The 20,052-nt window shown below is 45.6% G+C and overlaps 1 protein-coding gene across 2 annotated transcripts in view; it reads right to left on the minus strand.

The window, feature by feature from the left end:
- Positions 1–4,320, minus strand: part of LOC126455993 (farnesol dehydrogenase-like) — an 85,834-nt gene extending 81,514 nt beyond the window's left edge. Inside the window, exon 1 of one of the 2 annotated variants that reach the window (XM_050091751.1) lies at positions 4,111–4,320. In XM_050091751.1, coding sequence (XP_049947708.1) covers positions 4,111–4,318 — 208 coding nt within the window. In that variant the 5' untranslated portion in view covers positions 4,319–4,320. The remainder of the gene's footprint in view (positions 1–4,110) is intronic. The other variant, XM_050091750.1, reaches the window with a different exon arrangement.
- Positions 4,321–20,052: the final 15,732 nt, after the last annotated feature.

Below are 20,052 nucleotides of genomic sequence, written 5' to 3' on the forward strand. Positions count from 1 at the left end.
ATTGCCGTTTTCTGCTAGATTCGTATTGATAATGCCAAATCTCGCCGCCCATGGTGATTTTTTCAGAAACACGATTTTCATTTCAGTCAAGTCGTGGCAGGCGACCACACTTCATCGTTTTCCTTTGGGAGGTGTATGGGACAAACTTTGCCTACACTATTCTCTTCTTCAAAATTTTCTGTAGAATGTTTTGAACAGTTGATTCAGAGATGTGCAGTCTGTTGTTCCGCTGGGATTCGTTACGCAACAGCGTTGCCACACTACGGCTGCATGGCCTCTACTAAACAGTCTATCGCAAAACCAACGAACCTGAGGACAGCTGTCGAGAGTCTAAATGCCGACCTGACTGCTGTATCAAAATAGGCGCAGGTGAAAGCTGAACCCATCCAAAACGCAAGCGGTACTGGTTGGTCATTCTAGGCACATGAGCCCGAAATATCGGGAATCCCTACCATCTTTAATCCTAAATGGGACAAATATCAACTGACTTACTTTAGTGAACAGTCTAGGAATAACAACAGATGTAAATCTAAATTGGACTGAGCACGTAACTATAATGTGCAAGAAGGCATCACGATCTCTTCATGCCCTACAAAAATCTAAATAGCTCACCCCTCTTGACCCAAAAAAGAAACTTGAACAAACTCATACACTTCCAATTATTTATTGAAAAAATGGCTCTGAGCACTATGGGACTCAACTGCTGAGGTCATTAGTCCCCTAGAACTTAGAACTAGTTAAACCTAACTAACCTAAGGACATCACAAACATCCATGCCCGAGGCAGGATTCGAACCTGCGACCGTAGCGGTCTTGCGGTTCCAGACTGCAGCGCCTTTAACCGCACGGCCACTTCGGCCGGCAAATTATTTATTAGAGAGACGTTATCCTGCAAGGTCTTTATGAGAAACGCTCACGGCGTATGGAACTGGTTATGAATGTCTGTGTTTGCTACAACTGTGATGATCAATTTCCCCATCATGTGTGCAGCTATCCTGGCTGCGTGCAGACAAGTGCAGGGGCTTCCATTCCACCCTGTCATCTCTGCTGTCTTATCAGTGAAGAGTGTGGCTTGATATCTCTCCTCGACCTTAACGCTTTCATCTGAACAACATGAGAGAAACACTCATTCCCATTAGAGCAAATTCCACTCCGTCGTTCAGCCAGTTTTTCGAAGAACTCCTCAATAGCAGGAACCAGAATGTGGACTAACCTCTCACATTATATTAGAGAACTGAATAAGATCTCCAGCTTCAGAAGACACTTAATGAGGTGTCTAATGAAGGAACCATAATGAGTAGCATTCTCCCTGTAAGCACTGATTACCTTTGTTCATCCTTCTTTCCAACCAGATCTTCGTCATTTCCCAATATTCTTACTTGATGGTGTCTCCTTAAATTTGGTTTCCCTACCTCGCTGTATCAGAAAATATCAATTTTGTACACTTATAATTATTTTTATATCTATCGCTATTATTATTATTATTATTATTTCTTTCTTTTCTCAGACGTTATGTCTGGTCAAAAATGGAAAGTGACGCGGACCTTGATCAAGCGTGACTTCCTTTTAACTGTACGGTATATGTTATATCGCATTTAGGGACTTTCGGGTGATTGAACATGTGTCAATAATTACGGATTTCTGTAGTTGTATACATAAGTTTGGATGTAGCTGTATTGCATTATTATTATTATTATTATTATTATTATTACTATTACGAACATTAGTGGCAGCAGCAAGCACTGTCACTATTAACTTAATCAATTCATAGACAGTAAAATTTACTCACACTGCCACTTCATACGCTAAAATCATGCTAATACTATTTTTCGTATTAAAACTGTTATTTCAAGGTAGCTGTGATGTAAAAAAACAGACTGATGTAAGAGAGGGCCTCATGGTCACAATCAGGTTAAGTTAAATAAATGAAATAAACAAATAACACTGCCTGCTCACAATTGAGGGAACGGCCTTGCTGGAGTGGATACACCGGTTCCCTTGATATCACCGAAGTTAAGCGCTGTTGGGCGTGGCCGGCACTTGGATGGGTGACCATCCAGCCGCCATGCGCTGTTGCCATTTTACGGGGTGCACTCAACCTCGTGATGGCAGTTGAGAAGCTACTCGACCGAATAGTAGCGGCTTCGGTCAAGAATACCATCATAACGACCGGGAGAGCGGTGTGCTGACCCCACGCCCCTCCTGTCCGCATCCTCCTCGGAGGATGACACGGCGGTCGGGTGGTACCGGTAGGTCACTCGTGGCCTGAAGACGGAGTGCTGCTCACAATTGACTGTACGAATACACATCTGTTGTTTGCAGTAGTTAGTTGAATCTGCCACTGTAATCACTGCACTGACGTCGCTTATCAGTGTTGGAACATTTTGTATGGCCGATGTATACTTTCCATATACCAAGTAACTGGTCACTCTTCTAATATTAGCAGTCGACGCCACAGACCACTGTTTCTGCGCATGCATAGTCAGCAGCATTCTCAAGATTTTTGAACTGGTCACTGGTGACTGACGTGCCTAACCCACTTGCGATGTAACTGGCGGCTGAACTACGCACAGACACGTGACGCGCGTTCACCACATGCAGTCGGCTTTGACCAGAAAGTCACTCCCACGGAACAGGCTTTAAACCCTGCCGGGTACATAAACAGCTCTCTCCGGTGGCTGCGGCCCGCTACATGCACCGAAGAGCGAAGTGTCCCGTGCGCATGCGCAACACGTACAGCCGAGACCTGGCGTTAAGTATCGGGCCTATCACACATAGAGTAGAAATACCTCTGGAGTGAGCATTGCGTCCTGCGCATGTTGTCAACTTTAAACTGGAATTGTCACGTGATCTAGGGACGACGTCGATTGTTTAACGCCAATTCGCGTCCGCCATCAGGTGACGTCACGTCTCGTCACACAACGTCAAAACATTCTACAATACCTTTCGAATGGAGGAATTCGCACAGGTCGTCAACGGAACGTCACGCCATTGCACGGTACGTCAAGGTTTCTCGGGAAGATAATTTTGACGGTACCTGTCTGTTAACATCTTAAGTTAACCTATTTCCGCCGCGCTCATTCTCCTTATAATAGTGGATTTTGTACTGTTGTATCTTCATAATCTTTATTTTATAATAGCGCTTTGTTTTAGTGACAAATTGGATATGTTCCATGACGGCTGGGATATTTTTTCCACTTTCTTACACAACCGAGGTCGTATATCTGAAGGCGAAAAGTTATTTAGGTTTTACGATAACACAACGGCGCTGACGCCCACAATGTATATGTATAAGAACATCAGCAGACGAAGCAAATTCCACCATATGACATTTTAAGCAAAAAAGTCAGCTTTAATGAAGGAGTAAAATACAGTTGTTTATGACGTTATTAATTACATAAGAAAAAACATAATGGATAAGTTTGACAGGCTTCATTAATTCATTTGAAGCTTTCTTTGAAGTGTATGAATGTACATATTTTCCCTAGCAAATAATTTTTAAACGTTGTCTCACTTCTTAGTAATTTACCAAACATAATTGATCAAGAACATAGGTTATAGAGTTTGCTTCAGCTACTGACAAATTTGGTCCTTGTTAGCTCCTCAGTTCTGATACTATACTCTAACATTTTATGCATATTCGGGATGGTGACTCAAAACCCCAATTTCGCCGTTCAGAACTATGTTAAGCGACTTGACGAGATGTGACATGAACGACGTAAATACATGCTGACGTGAAGCTTCTGTGACGTCATGCTCGTTCATTTTGCTCTTCAAAGCTAAGAGCCCAATTTATTTCAAATATCAGACGTAAACTGCTATGGTGCCTGCGAAACGTCTGTACTAAATCCACAGCACTTACGAAGGGAATCTGTATTTACTAGCGACATGACAACATTCAAAATTTATAGGACAAATGTCGGACAAATCTACGGCGTCCCGAGATCACGTGAACATTGTGGCAACGTATGTTGACAACACAAAATCAATTCTGCGCTTCTGAATGCTCTCTCCAGAGATATTTCTACTCTATGCTATCACAGTTAGCATGCTTAGTGGGGCAGTGTCGGCAGCTGAAGCTGTAGCTGCGGCGGCCGCTCCCGCGACTGACCTGCACCCTGCCGGGCCTGCGGGCGACTCCCACGACGGTAACGCCGTGCGGCAGCAGGGCGCGCACAACGGCGGCGCCGATGCCCGCGCTGGCGCCAGTCACCACCGCCACCCGGCCCCGCCAGCGATCCATGGCGACTGACTGTGCGCTTCTGAGCTGGCCCTGCCCTCCTGCCCGCCTCTGCTGACGTCACGGCAGCAGATAACATGCCGCCTGGCACAGCTGAGGCCCTCTACCGGCTGCATTCGTGGCCGTTATCGCAGTGAGAACAGCGGCGGAGCCACTGTGTAAACATAGCGATGCTAGAGGGCAACTGTGTAACAGGATAGCTTGACAGTAATTCTTGGAACTCAATCTGCCGCCGCACTGGGTCCTTCAGGGGAGTCCGTGGCACCGCACCGCCGGCTTGCGGTCCGTGCCTGAACGGCAAGTTGAAATAGAGAAAGGAGAGAGGGATACATACTCGTACACTACTGGCCATTAAAATTGCTACACCACGAAGATGACGTGCTTCAGACGCGAAATTTAACCGACAGGAAGAAGACGCTGTGATATACAAATGATTAGCTTTTCAGAGCATTCACACAGGGGTGGCGCTGGTGGCGACACCTACAACGTGCTGGCATGAGGAAACTTTCCAACCGGTTTCTCAAACACAAACAGCAGTTGACCGGCCTTGCCTGGTGAAACGTTGTTGTGATGCCTCGTGTAAGGAGGAGAAATGCGTACCATCACGTATCCGACTTTGATAAATGTCGGATTGTAGCCTATCGCGATTGCGGTTTATCGTATCGCAATGACTGTTAGCAGAATATGGAATTGGTGGGTTCAGGAGGGTAACACGGAACGCCCTGCTGGATCCCAACGGCCTCGTATCACTAGCAGTCGAGATTACAGGCATCTTATCCGCATGGCTGTAACGGATCGTGCAGCCACGTCTCGATCCCTGAGTCAACAGATGGGGACGTTTGCATGACAACAACCATCTGCACGAACAGTTCGACGACATTTGCAGCAGCATGGACTATCAGCTCGGAGACCGTGGCTGCGGTTACCCTTGACACTGCATCACAGACAGGAGCACTTGCGATGGTGTACTCAACGACGAACCTGGGTGCACGAATGGCAAAACGTCATTTTTTCGGCTGAATCAAGGTGCCTTTTACAGCATCATGTTGGTCGCATCCGTGTTTGGCGACATCGCGGTGAACGCACATTGGAACTGTGTATTCGTCATCGCCATACTGGAATATCACCCGACGTGATGGTAAGGTGTGCCATTGGTTACACGTCTCGGTCACCTCTTGTTCACACTGACGACACTTTGAACAGTGGACATTACATTTCAGATGTGTTACGACCCGTGGCTCTACCCTTCATTCCATCCCTGCGAAACCCTACATTTCAGCAGGATAATGCACTACCGCATAATGCAGGTCCTGTACGGGCCTTTCTGGATACAGAAAATGTTCGACTGCTGCCCTGGCCAACACATTCTCCAAATCTCTCACCAACTGAAAACGTCTCGTCAATGGTGGCCGAGCAACTGGCTCGTCACAATACGCCAGTCACTACTCTTGATGAACTGTGGTATCGTGTTGAAGCTGCATGGGCAGCTGTACCTGTACACGCCATCCAAGCTCTGTTTGACTCAATGCCCAGGCGTATCAAGGCCGTTATTACGGCCAGAGGTGGTTGTTCTGGGTACTGATTTCTCAGGATCTATGCACCCAAATTGCGTGAAAATGTAATCACATGTCAGTTCTAGTATAATACACTCCTGGAAATGGAAAAAAGAACATATTGACACCGGTGTGTCAGACCCACCATACTTGCTCCGGACACTGCGAGAGGGCTGTACAAGCAATGATCACACGCACGGCACAGCGGACACACCAGGAACCGCGGTGTTGGTCGTCGAATGGCGCTAGCTGCGCAGCATTTGTGCACCGCCGCCGTCAGTGTCAGCCAGTTTGCCGTGGCATACGGAGCTCCATCGCAGTCTTTAACACTGGTAGCATGCCGCGACAGCGTGGACGTGAACCGTATGTGCAGTTGACGGACTTTGAGCGAGGGCGTATATTGGGCATGCGGGAGGCCGGGTGGACGTACTGCCGAATTGCTCAACACGTGGGGCGTGAGGTCTCCACAGTACATCGATGTTGTCGCCAGTGGTCGGCGGAAGGTGCACGTGCCCGTCGACCTGGGACCGGACCGCAGCGACGCACGGATGCACGCCAAGACCGTAGGATCCTACGCAGTGCCGTAGGGGACCGCACCGCCACTTCCCAGCAAATTATGGACACTGTTGCTCCTGGGGTATCGGCGAGGACCATTCGCAACCGTCTCCATGAAGCTGGGCTACGGTCCCGCACACCGTTAGGCCGTCTTCCGCCCACGCCCCAACATCGTGCAGCCCGCCTCCAGTGGTGTCGCGACAGGTGTGAATGGAGAGACGAATGGAGACGTGTCGTCTTTAGCGATGAGAGTCGCTTCTGCCTTGGTGCCAATGATGGTCGTATGCGTGTTTGGCACCGTGCAGGTGAGCGCCACAATCAGGACTGCATACGACTGAGACACACAGGGCCAACACCCGGCATCATGGTGTGGGGAGCGATCTCCTACACTGGCCGTACACCACTGGTGATCGTCGAGGGGACACTGAATAGTGCACGGTACATCCAAACCGTCATCGAACCCATCGTTCTACCATTCCTAGACCGGCAAGGGAACTTGCTGTTCCAACAGGACAATGCACGTCCGCATGTATCCCGTGCCACCCAACGTGCTCTAGAAGGTGTAAGTCAACTACCCTGGCCAGCAAGATCTCCGGATCTGTCCCCAATTGAGCATGTTTGGGACTGGATGAAGCGTCGTCTGACGCGGTCTGCACGTCCAGCACGAACGCTGGTCCAACTGAGGCGCCAGGTGGAAATGGCATGGCAAGCCGTTCCACAGGACTACATCCAGCATCTCTACGATCGTCTCCATGGGAGAATAGCAGCCTGCATTGCTGCGAAAGGTGGATATACACTGTACTAGTGCCGACATTGTGCATGCTCTGTAGCCTGTGTCTATGTGCCTGTGGTTCTGTCAGTGTGATCATGTGATGTATCTGACCCCAGGAATGTGTCAATAAAGTTTCCCCTTCCTGGGACAATGAATTCACGGTGTTCTTATTTCAATTTCCAGGAGTGTATATTTGTCCAATGAATACCCGTTTATCATCAGCATTTGTTCTCGGTGTAGCAATTTTAATGGCCAGTAGTGTATGTGTTTGTGACATAAACCCCTTCCACCGAAAACTTCTCTCCTTCATACCTCTTCTGTGTTACCACAGATGATGTGTCACTAATCTTATTTGTACTATGATTGCAGTACACGTGAGGTGCCTATTTGGTTCCACCGCCCTGAGTGAAATGTGTAAGTTCTAACTAATGTTCACCAACCTACAATCTTCTACAGTTGTTTTCCCCTGTGCAGAAAAGAGCACTTAGGTCGTGAATACGTTATCTTGAGGCTATAATAAACTCTTAGCGAGGAACTGATGTTTTAGAAATAAATAAATTTCCAATCATTTTGTTTATACGGGATGCCACTCGCATTTTATTAACAGAATACGAGAAACTGCTCAATTACATTCCACTTTACAGTCACAAATATTTTCCGTTCTTCGACAAAATAATGAACTGCTTAACTCCGTAATTATTATCACATTGTTCTCAACTACATGTTCGAATGATGAGAAGTTGGTACTTAAGTCCTTGGCTGATACCGACCGCGGCAGACAACACGTCTGTACTCCGAGAGTGCAGAACCACCTCTGATCTCACAGCCGAAGTACTTCGCTCGCCATCCCAGTTAGGCGCGATCCGAAAATCTACGAAGTGCTTCGTCCACCTCTACGTTTAGCAGTTGTTTATTATTCTGCTTGTAATTAACAGTTTTGAAGTAATGGAAGGCTGCTATTGAGACATGCTTTTACATGAAATCCAAGTAGATACACTGTTTAGTTTTTCTAATATTAATAACAAAAGATTATCATTTTGGCGCGCAACTCCCTTACGCAGCATCCAATCGCGGAGAAGGACCACGATTTAGGCGGTCTTTCCCACGATACCCGTACCGAACAAACCATCTGTCATCGGTACCTCACACATTATGTCAGTTTGCCACTGCTGTCTTCTCAACTGCTCTAAGAGAGCTTCTTGTAGCCGAATATGATGGCTGTAAAGCGAGAAATATTGCACCTGCTGCCGCCGATGTGTGATAGATCCTGCCATGCAAATGTAACAGAATGGCTAAAATCGGAATCAGTAGAGTCCAAGAAATAATCTAGGCATAACATGGAGGGACCATGCCACAAATGAGATGACCCTGACAAGGGAAACTCCCCATCGCACCGCACGCAGATGCAGTGGTAAAATGGCGCAATGGACAGCCCGTCATAAACCGGACTCAGATCAAGCATGAAAACAGGAAGAACTGTGAAAAAAGAAGTAAAATAGAAACACTGAATAGTCCAAGGTCAAGATGTGCATCATCGAGCGAGTTGTCAGAACCACGGCGTCATGTTTGTGTACTCACGGTGTGTGACTGCGAACGAGGAGATCTCTGTTCAAGTCTTCCTCGTGTCCCCCCCATTTTTTCACGAAATTATGAACCGTCCGTCCGGTCATTGAAGTGTCTGTTCTCCTTCTCTGATCATGGCATTTGTCATGCTGTACATTGGCTATAAAATATGAGTCATGTGGTAAGAATATATTATTGTCGCAAGTAAACGTGATGAATAGTGAGGGTAGATGAGATGGAGCGGAAACGTGTCACAGAAATGAAAACAACAATTAAAACAACAAATAAACGGGTGTGAACCATGTTAGAACAAAGGAATTCAAAAGTCAAAACTTCCAAAACGGAACGCATGAGTAATAACATGTGGTACTTAGGAGGAAACAAATAGGAGGTACGTGCATCTGGAGGTCCCTTCCTTACACCACACTGTTGCAAACAGACTTTGCTCCGCGACAGAGACATCAATTGGCATACAGCGAACAGACACTTCAGTGACCGGATGAACAGTTCATAATTTTTGAAAAAAATGGGGAACCACGTAGATTTGAACACGGATCTCCCTTTTTCAATTCCAACACCGTGACCTCATAAACACGACAACGCGACTGTTTCAACTCGCAGGATGTTGCACATCTTGAGCTTGGACCGTTAACAGTATCTATTCTGCTTCTCTTTTCTCATAGTTCAGTACACCTTTTTCATATTTACATCCTTGATCTGGTTTCAGTTTCTCACGGGCTGTCCACTGTGCCATCTTACCATCACATCTGAGGGGGTCGCGATGGAAGTGTCCCTTGTCAGTATTGCGAAGCTACCCAGTACCACAGCCAGTAGCTACTCTCAAGCAACGTCGCCTGCGGTGGCACTCAAGTCGTATGGACCACTCCCGTCTTCCTCGACGCACACCACTCGGTGAGACAGTACCTTCCACCAAACTGCCTGGTAGACATGCATTGCGCTTTAAGCATTGCGCCAAGTGTGATATGAGCACATTCAAAATTATACGTAATTCACTGACCAATTCATACAGTATAACATATGTTTATATACATGTGTTAAAGCTATTAAAATATAAAACTGAATGAAAAGTCCAAGAGTTGACAGCAGCTGTTTTTATTGAAGTCCATTAGAGACTCACCCAAACGGTTTCGCAACTTCTAAGTTGCATTTCTGGTGTATATAAAGCTATGTCATATGGTATAGAGAACTAGTGCGGCATGTCGCAACCATAACAGTTGGCATCGCTAGGCAAAGTTCTCAGCCTTCATAAATGATTAAAGTCGAGTCTGCATCATCAATTGATCTATTAAAATATATTCTTGTGGACATTTGTCAAGCAACGGAATATGACTATTGACTGCAACGAATGGGAGGAGGTCGTCGAAGACCGCACTAGGCGTAGGAAAGGACTGCAGCAAGTTCCACGACGGCGCGTGGCTGAACAACTTAGCTGCAGATCGAACATGTAGACAACTGCGAACCCCTGTTTCGGGATGATATACAGGGTACACGTAACACACCTGTGGGTGCCAGGTGGACTCTCGGATTGGACTCTTAATTCACTAACGAAAATTCCTGCGTGGTGCTACTTGAATCTTCTGTTGGGAATTATCGGTCTCTATGTACTAATCTGTAGTGGCACCTCTTTATTATGGCGTGTATGTGTGTGTGTGTGTGTGTGTGTGTGTGTGTGTGTGTGTGTGGTGGTACTGTAGGTGGTGGGAAACTACTGGAAACGCTGTGGACTATTTACCAATATAACTTTATTATCCCCTTATTTCTACAAGAAACAGGCACTCTCTCCTCGTGATCTCTGGAGGGTGCAGCTGGTGTCGGCTGCTGGGACGGCGCCCGGCGGTGCTGCGTCAGGATTCCGGCCCGGAGTACTCAGAATCATATGCAACGCTCCGCGCTACACAAGCGCCGCGGATCTTCAACGGAAATATCGGCTAGACACCATCTTGCAGGTATTCCAAAAACTCTCCACACGACTGTTCAGTAACACGAGACACTCGCGTAACCCGTTTATCCTTTCTCTTGGTAACTACGACCACAAACATAGACGGAAACATAATAGACCAAAGACACTATTAGCAAGAAACTAAACATCTATGGTCCATAGCACGCTAACACGACAATAGTGGCGAGCCCCTGCAACACAGCTACTACTGGCAACCCCAGATGCTCGACCCGCCGAAAAACAGGCAATCGCAAGAAAACCGTACTGTACACAGCACGCAAACCAGCCACACACACACCCCCTACACACTGATCTGTGACCGATCGCCCACTAATGTAAGACGACCTTGAATTGTTACAGAGACGCAGCAGCAGCAGCAAGCCCTACAACGAGCTTCCGCAACGACAAAGGTAACGATGCACGATACCTCGCACTAACATAACCACACCTTGCATGCAATGTCGCAGCTAGCAAGCAACTTCTGCCCTTACTACTGTCGCAGAGGTTTTGCGCTTGCCTTGGCACTTTTTCCCTCTGCCCTTACAAACCGCTACCCTTCGATCGCTTTCGTCCACTTTCTGTCTCATGATGGACCATGTCAATGAGTAATCCTACCCAGACGCATGGATAACATCACAGCCCTCATCCTGTGACTCACGATTTGAAAACTAACATGTTATACGGAGGTGACAGTAGACACGTTGGTGTGGGCGTGGAGGGGCCCCATCCTTTATCCGGCCCGGCGGCGAAGGCAGCGCCGCGGCCAGTTGTGATGTGCTTCGCAGCAGGCCGACACGCCAGCTGGTCAGATGGCGACCCCACTGCTGTCCGCTCCGCGGTGGCGGAAGCGGCTGTGCGAAGGTCTCGACCCCCGACACCCGGGCATAGAGGTGGGCCAAACGGTTATTCTGGAGTAACCGTTATCACAGTTCCAGTTATTCTTTGATAACCTTTATTAATAACTGCCAAGTTATTTTTCGCTAGCGAATACCGAATGCTCCGACAGTTAAATAACGACATAGTTGGAATCCATCTGTTTAGTTATCAGTATAACTGCGAGTAGTGTGAAATAGCAGGAATGTCGTATGAATCGTGTCATAACCTTAGCTTATTAACTCCGGGTACATTTTAGTTGATGTTAGAACGATTATTAGTGTTTCATATTATATGTTTGTAGGTTATCGGTCGCTATTAGAAATATTATCTTCGCAGCTGCGACAGAAAGTACGCGGAACTTCGCCAAAGCACTGTTTAAGTAAAATGTTAACAACGTGCGTTTTTAAGTATGAAGTAATATGTAAACTGAGTACTGTAGGTTAAATTCGAAGCTTAATTTCTTGTGCTGCTCACATAATAGAATAAAGTGTACAGCCTTGTAATACAACAAAAAATATACGTAATGTGACAGATTCGTTTACTCCCGTGCTGTAAAAGCTAGTCCTATTGGGGAAAGTGTGAGTACGCTAATCCAAGTTTTATGTCAGATTTGCAGACTGCTCGATTTCTCCAGCGACAGCATGTTTATAACATATGAAGACATGCAGATCGAAAAGGTTGACAGTGTTACATTTCTGGGACTACAACTCGATAATAAATTCAGTTGGGAAGGGCATACCACATTTTTTCATTCTATTATTTCATAAGGGAGCATATTCTGTGGTAACTTATCAAACGTAGCAAAAGTTTTTCGCATGTAAAAGCGTGTAATAAAAATCGTTTGTGGTATCAATTCAAGAACATCATGCAGGAACCTGTTCAAGGAACTTTGTATTCTAACCGCTGCTTCCTAGTATATTTATTCCTTAATGAAATTTGTTACAAGTATTTCCAACCAATAGCTTAATACATAATATCAGTACTAGAAATGGGAACAGCAATCTACATAAAGACCTAAAATTACTTACCTTGGTCCAAAAGGGGTCCAATATTCAGGAACATGCATTTTCAATAAACTGCCAGCAAGTCAGCAACCATTAAAAACTTGGTTTCAGATAAGGCACGGTTTACAGTGTGTTTGAAAGACTATTTGATACAGAAGTGTCTGATTCCACCCGTCATCAATATGCCGGAAATGGCTATTTTAAGTGTATCTATGACGTCACTACATACACATGGCAACAAACACGAAGATACGTATAAATAATAAAATAACATTTCCCACCAAAAATACAATCAAACCAATGGGACAACTGCGGGAAGTTGGGGGTTTTAGGGTGAGGGCAAGCTAGTAAAAAAAAACACACCATGATCCCAAAACACAAAATGAAGAACAAAAAGAAAAAAAATACAGCATTCTGCTACACCAACAAAAAATCTGCAGGATTCGAACACTTCACTTGAACAATATAGGTCAACTATAGGTGACCATACCAAAACACCAATACCCACAACTAAAAGTACGAAAATTGGAATCAGACATTTCCCTTGACCTACATAGGTCAACCTCAGATGACGATACTAAAACATCAACATACACAACTATGAAAATGGGAATCGGTCATTTCCGGTCACCTATATAGGTCCACCACAGCTACTGATGCCAAAAAACCAACACCTACAACTGCGAAAAATAAAACCACAATCCCAAAAGTCCACAAATCAATCATCCCTACATAAATTAAATCACATTCAATACTTCATAAATACACAAAACATCACAGCTAGAAAAAAAAAATTAATTACCACCAGCAAATTCCGGCACTGCAACCTAGATCGACAGCCCCCCCCCCCCCCCCCCCCACCACACACACACACACAAAAACCAACTCATAAATACCGTGCCGTAATGACATTCACACACCACAACACCTTTACGTCGAAGCAGACGGGTGGAATAGACGCTTCCATTGACCCCTCCTTCTACTCTGTAGATGAATATCGTAACAGAGACTGATAGACCAGCTTAGGTAAAAATTCTGCTATATTTCAGTTTTGACAGCACTTGGTTGCAACAGTCAAGATCGGGTATTCTGTGTACGATAAATTTATTAAAAGTACGTAACTGTGTTTTATTCTGTCAGTGTACCAATTCTGTAAATATTAGCAGTTACTGTGATATATTCACATATTTTGACAGTCTCCTGACAAATGATGAGGATAATAATTACTATATTCCACTGTATTATGTTATACTTTCTGACATGTTATTTGTCATTCGCGATGGCCAGCGGCTATTTCCGTAGCAGCACGAAAATATTTGTTTGCTCCAGTTACTATCCTTTCTGGAAATATCACCTGGAACTACGACCTTTAACTGGAGTCACCGAGTCAGGAACGTCTAGACACACAGTTATTCCGTTACCAGCTTCAAGGTTATCTGTGGTGGTAGCCCGATAACTACCAGAGAACTAGAACTACGAGCCAATAACGATAACTGCCAGAGGAGAATACCGGTCTCTGACAGTTATTTCCATAGTCGCTCGAATGCCTTAGTAACTTTCCTTGTACTACCCGTCCAAGCTGAATTAACACGTAAGGCGGTGGCTTAAGGGAACGACCGTACTTGTTAATGCCTGTACTGCAGCTCCTATCAGCCACGGCTCGGACATTAACTTTATTTAATTGTTTATGCTAAAAGTAACGAAGGCCCACGAAATAGTACACAGTTCTTATCAACAGATGGCGCGCAGTCTCACAGTTATTCCCATGGTCTATAGAACGCCTTCCAAATGCGCAGTACGATCTTCGGTCAACAGATGGCGCGAGGCACTGTTGACACTAAACAGTTATTGAAATAACTGCCAGAATCAGAGGAACGGTTATCGCAGTAACCGTTACTTCTCAGTAACCGGTTATTTCTATCAGTTATGTTATTTTTTGCCACCTCTACTCGGGCAGGCGGCGAACGGCGGCTGGCAATGTGACGCCGAATCCCCCCTGGGCCACCGCCTCAGAGGCAGAAGGTGGGGCAGCAGGCCGGCGGTACTGAGGGACCAAGATCCGTCGAAGACCCGGTGCGGCGAGGGACGCAGCCTGGACTCAGACCGAAGGCTGCTCCTGGCGCTTTCCAGTCGTTTCGAGGTCCGGCGGTTCTGCTGTGTCGTGGTTCGGCTACTCATTAATGACCAAGTCCCCAAACGGAATGCCTTCCTGTTCTGACAAATTCAGACGCATTTATACTCCGTTACTGCCCATTTGTTTCTCCAAACCTGGTGTCTAGTCACGTCGCCCGTAACAAAGAGATTGGCTACAGTGTTTTTGTATGTCCTTGTGGTTGAGGTTAGAGGCACTTCGGCCACCATGTACACTACTGGCCATTAAAATTTCTACACCACGAAGATGACGTGCTACAGACGCGAAACTTAACCGACAGGAAGATGATATGCAAATGATTAGCTTTTCAGAGCATCCACACAAGGTTGGCGCCGGAGGCGACACCTACAACGTGCTGACATGAGGAAAGTTTCCAACCGATTTCTCATACACAAACAGCAGTTGACCGGCGTTGTCTGGTGAAACGTTGTTGTGATGCCTCGTGTAAGGAGCAGAAATGCATCCCATCACATTTCGGACTTTGATAAAGGTCGGATTGTAGCCTATCGCGATTGCGGTTTATCGTATCGCGACATTGCTGCTCGCGTTGGTCGAGATCCAATGACTGTTAGCAGAATATGGAATCGTTGGGTTCATGAGGGTAATATGGAACGCCGTGCTGGATCCCAACGGCCTCGTATCACTAGCAGTCGAGATGACAGGCATCTTATCCGCATGGCTGTAACGGATCGTCCAGTCACGTCTCGATCCCTGAGTCAACGGATGGGGACGTTTGCAAGATAACAACCATCTGCACGAACAGTTCGACGACGTTTGCAGCAGCATGGACTATCAGGTCGGAGACCATGACTGCCGTTACCCTTGACGCTGCATCACAGACAGACGAACCTGGGTGCACGAATGGCAAAACGTCATTTTTTCGGATGAATCCAGGTCCTGTTTACAGCATCATGATGGTCGCATCCGTGTTTGGCGACATCGCGGTGAACGCACATTGGAAGCGTGTATTCGCCATCGCCATACTCGCGTATCACCCGGCGTGATGGTATGAGGTGTCATTGGTTACACGTCTCGGTCACCTCTTGTTCGCATTGACGGCACTTTGAACAGTGGACGTTACATTTCAGATGTGTTACGACCCGTGGCTCTACCCTTCATTCCATCCCTGCGAAATCCTACATTTCAGCAGGATAATGCACGACCGCATGTTGCAGGTCTTGTCCTAGATACAGAAAATGTTCGAGTGCTGCCCCGGTCAGCTCATTCTCCAGATCTCTCACCAATTGAAAACGTCTGGTCAATGGTGGTCGAGCAACTGGCTCGTCACAATACGCAGTCACTACTCTTGATGAACTGTGGTGTCGTGTTGAAGCTACATGGGCAGCTGTACCTGTACACGCCATCCAAGCTCTAACTCAATGCCCAGGCGTATCAAGGCCGTCATCACGGCCAGAGGTGGTTGTGCTGGGTACTGATTTCTCAGGATCTTTGCACCCAAATTGCGTTAAAATGTAATCACATGTCAGTTGTAGTATAATATATTTGTCCAACGAATTCCCGTTTATCATCTGCATTTCTTCTTGGTGTGACAATTTTAGTGGCCAGTAGTGTATATAATAAAATGGAACACCTATAGACCTCATTATGATCTCCTTTATTGTATGGCTAGCAGTTTCGCGTCACTACACCATCTTCAGCCCTTAAATGACGTTGAGGGAGTTAACTCCATCCGTACACACGTTTCGTCAGTGGCCAACATCTTTAACTGGTTATCGCAGACTACCCGTAACAACGATGTTGTGCCTCGGACCATCTACTACCAACGCTCGAGTGTGGAGGCAACGCCCCACTTGCTACATCACTTTTTGCTGCGCGGGGCAGTTTGCCATTGCGCTCAGCTATCCTTGTTTCGCAGCTCACTTGCGCATCTGACATCGTGCCCATGTCGACATAGCGTGGCTGACGGCCAGCGCTGTCGTCGCAGTATTCCGTAGCGGCCTCCATGCTACTTTCAGTCACGTACGCTAAAGATTTAATACCTTTACCTAAAATACTGGGTTGTGCCATTATAGACCATCGATGACAATAATGTGACATATTCATTCACCTACATACGTCGTAATCCTAGCAGCCTGTGTAAAGTGCCTCTGACATTTTCCCAGGTTTCAAATTGTAAGACATTTCCAGGGACATATGTGGACTCTGACCACTATTTATTGGTTATGAACTGTAGATTAAAACTGAAGAAACTGCAAAAAGGTGGGAATTTGATGAGATGGGGCCTGGATAAATTGAAAGAACCAGAGGTTGTCGAGAGTTTAACAGGGAGCGTTACAGAACGATTGACAAGACAGTGGAAAGGAATACAGTAGAAGAAGAGTGGGTGACTTTGAGAGATGAAATAGTGAACGAAGCACAGGATCAAGTAAGTAAAAAGACGACGGCTAGTAGAAATCCTTCGGTAACACAACAGATGTTGAAATTAATTGATGAAAATATAGAAATGCAGTAAATGAACCAGGCTAAAAGGAATACAAATGTCTCAAAAATGAGATCGACAGGAAGTGCAACGGCTAGAGGAAAAATGTAGGAATTTAGAAATATGCATAACTAGGGATAAGATACATGCCACCTACAGGAAAATTAAAGAGAACAACTTGTATAAATACCAAGAGCTCAGACGGAAAACGAGCTCTAAGCAAAGAAGGGAAAGCAGAAAGGTAGAAGCAATATATAGAGGGCCTGTACAAGTACTATGTAGTTGGTTGGTTGGTTGTTTGGGCAAGGAGACCAGACTGCGTGGTCATCGGTCTCATCGGTTTTAGGGAAGCATGTGGAAGGAAGTCGGCCGTGCCCTTTCAGAGGAACCATCCCGGCATTTGCCTGGAGTGATTTAGGGAAATCACGGAAAACCTAAATCAGGATGGCCGGACGCGGGATTGAACCGTCGTCCTCCCGAAAGCGAGTCCAGTGTCTAACCACTGCGCCACCTCGCTCGGTACACTATGTAGTTCAGGGCAATATTATGGAAATGGAAGACGACGTAGATGACGATGAAACGGGAGATATGGTACTGCGAGAAAAATTCGACAGAGCACTGAAACACCTATGTCGAAACAAGGCCACAGGAATACACAAGATTCAGTTAGAACTGCAGATAGCCTTTGGAGAGCCAGCCAGGAGAAAACTCTTCCATCTGGTGAGCAAGATATATGTGTCAGGCAAAATAAATCAGACTTTAAGAAGAATATAGTAATTCCAATTCTAAAGAAAGCAGGTGCTGACGGGTGCGAGAATTACCGAAATATCAGTTCAATACGTCACGGCTGCAAAATACTGACGCGAATTCTTTACAGACGAATGGAAAAACTGGTAGAAGCTGACCTCGCAGAAGATCAGTTTGGATTCAGGAGAAATGTAGGAACACGCGAGGCAATACTGACCCAACGACTTATCTTAGAAGAGAGGTTAAGGAAAGACAAACCTACATTTATAACATTTGTAGACTTAGAGAAAGCTTTTGACAATGTTGACTGGAATGCTCTCTTTCAAACTCTGAAGGTGGCAGGGGTCAAATACAGGGAGCGGAAGGCTATTTATAATTTGTACAGAAACCAGATGGCAGTTATAAGAGTCGAGGGACACGAAACGGGAAGCAGTAGTTCGGAAGGGAGTGAGACAGGATTGTAGCCTATCCCGAAATTATTCAATTTGTATATTGAGCAAGCAGTAAAGGAAACAAAAGAAAGATTTTAAGTATGAAGTAAAATCCAAGGAGAAGAAATAAAAACCTTGAGGTTCGCCGATGACCTTGTAATTCTGTCAAAGACAGCAAAGGACTTGGAAGAGCAGCTGAACGGAATGTACAGTGTCTTGGAAGGAGGATATAAAATAACATCAACAAAATCATAACGAGGGTAATGGAATGTAGTCGAATTAAATCAGGTGATCCTGAGGGAATTAGATTAGGAAATGAGACACTTAAAGCAGTAAATTAGTTTTGCTATTGGGGCAGCAAAAAAACTTATGGTCGAAGTAGAGGAGATATAAAATGTAGACTGGCAATGGCAAGAAAAGCGTTTCTGAAAAAGAGAAATTTGTTAAGCTCGAGTATCGATCTAAGTGTCAGCAAGTCATTTCTGGAAGTATTTGTATGGAATATAGCCTTGTATGGAAGTGAAAAATAAACGATAAACAGTTTAGACAGGAAGAAAATAGACGCTTTGAAATGTGGTGCTGCAGAAGAATGCTGAAGTTTAGATGGGTAGATCACGTAACTAATGAGGAAGTTCTGAAGATTAGGAAGATGGACAATTTGTGGCACAACTAGACAAGAAGAAGGAATCGGTTGATAGGTCACGTTTTGAGACATGAAGGGTTCACCAATTAAGTACTGGAGGGAAGCGTGGAGGGTAAAAATCATAGAGGGAGACCAAGAGATGAATAGTGTAGACAGATTCAAAAGGATGTATGTTGCAGTTGTTACTCAGAGATGAAGAGGCCTGCAGAGAATTGAGCAGCATGGAGAGCTACATCACACCAGTCTTTGGACTGAAGACCACAACAAACAACAACAAGAACTGTTATTTCGAAACTTCGCTTCCCCTCTGCCATAAATTTTAAAGATTCATCTACATCTACATCTACATTGATACTCCGCAAGCCACCCAACGGTGTGTGGCGGAGGGCACTTTACGTGCCACTGTCATTACCTCCCTTTCCTGTTCCAGTCGCGTATGGTTCGCGGGAAGAACGACTGTCTGAAAGCCTCCGTGCGCGCTCTAATCTCTCTAATTTTACATTCGTGATCTCCTCTGGAGGTATAAGTAGGGGGAAGCAATATATTCGATACCTCATCCAGAAACGCACCCTCTCGAAACCTGGCGAGCAAGCTACACCGCGATGCAGAGCGCCTCTCTTGCAGAGTCTGCCACTTGAGTTTATTAAACATCTCCGTAACGCTATCACGGTTACCAAATAACCCGGTGACAAAACGCGCCGCTCTTCTTTGGATCTTCTCTATCTCCTCCGTCAGCCCGACCTGGTACGGATCCCACACTGCTTTGTATATTGAGCAAGCAGTAAAGGAAACAAAAGAAAGATTTTAAGTATGAAGTAAAATCCAAGGAGAAGAAATAAAAACCTTGAGGTTCGCCGATGACCAACACAAACTTTTCTTTTCTTTTTTTTTAATAAACAACAAGACAGTGACGACAGAATATTTATTTCATGATGTGTGGGGATGACGTGACGGCTTCTGGAAACTGTGTGAAAGGTATTATCATGGGGGCAGGATTGACGCAGACGGTTTGCGGAAGAGGGCGTGTTACTGTATCAGGAAAGGATTTAATGGCTGGGATTTTGGTGTCAGACGGTAGGTGGGGTTATGGTTGACAGGAGGTACGGATTAGAACTTT

This window comes from Schistocerca serialis, chromosome 2, assembly GCF_023864345.2.
Source record: "Schistocerca serialis cubense isolate TAMUIC-IGC-003099 chromosome 2, iqSchSeri2.2, whole genome shotgun sequence".
NCBI classification, from domain to species: Eukaryota; Metazoa; Arthropoda; class Insecta; order Orthoptera; family Acrididae; genus Schistocerca; species Schistocerca serialis.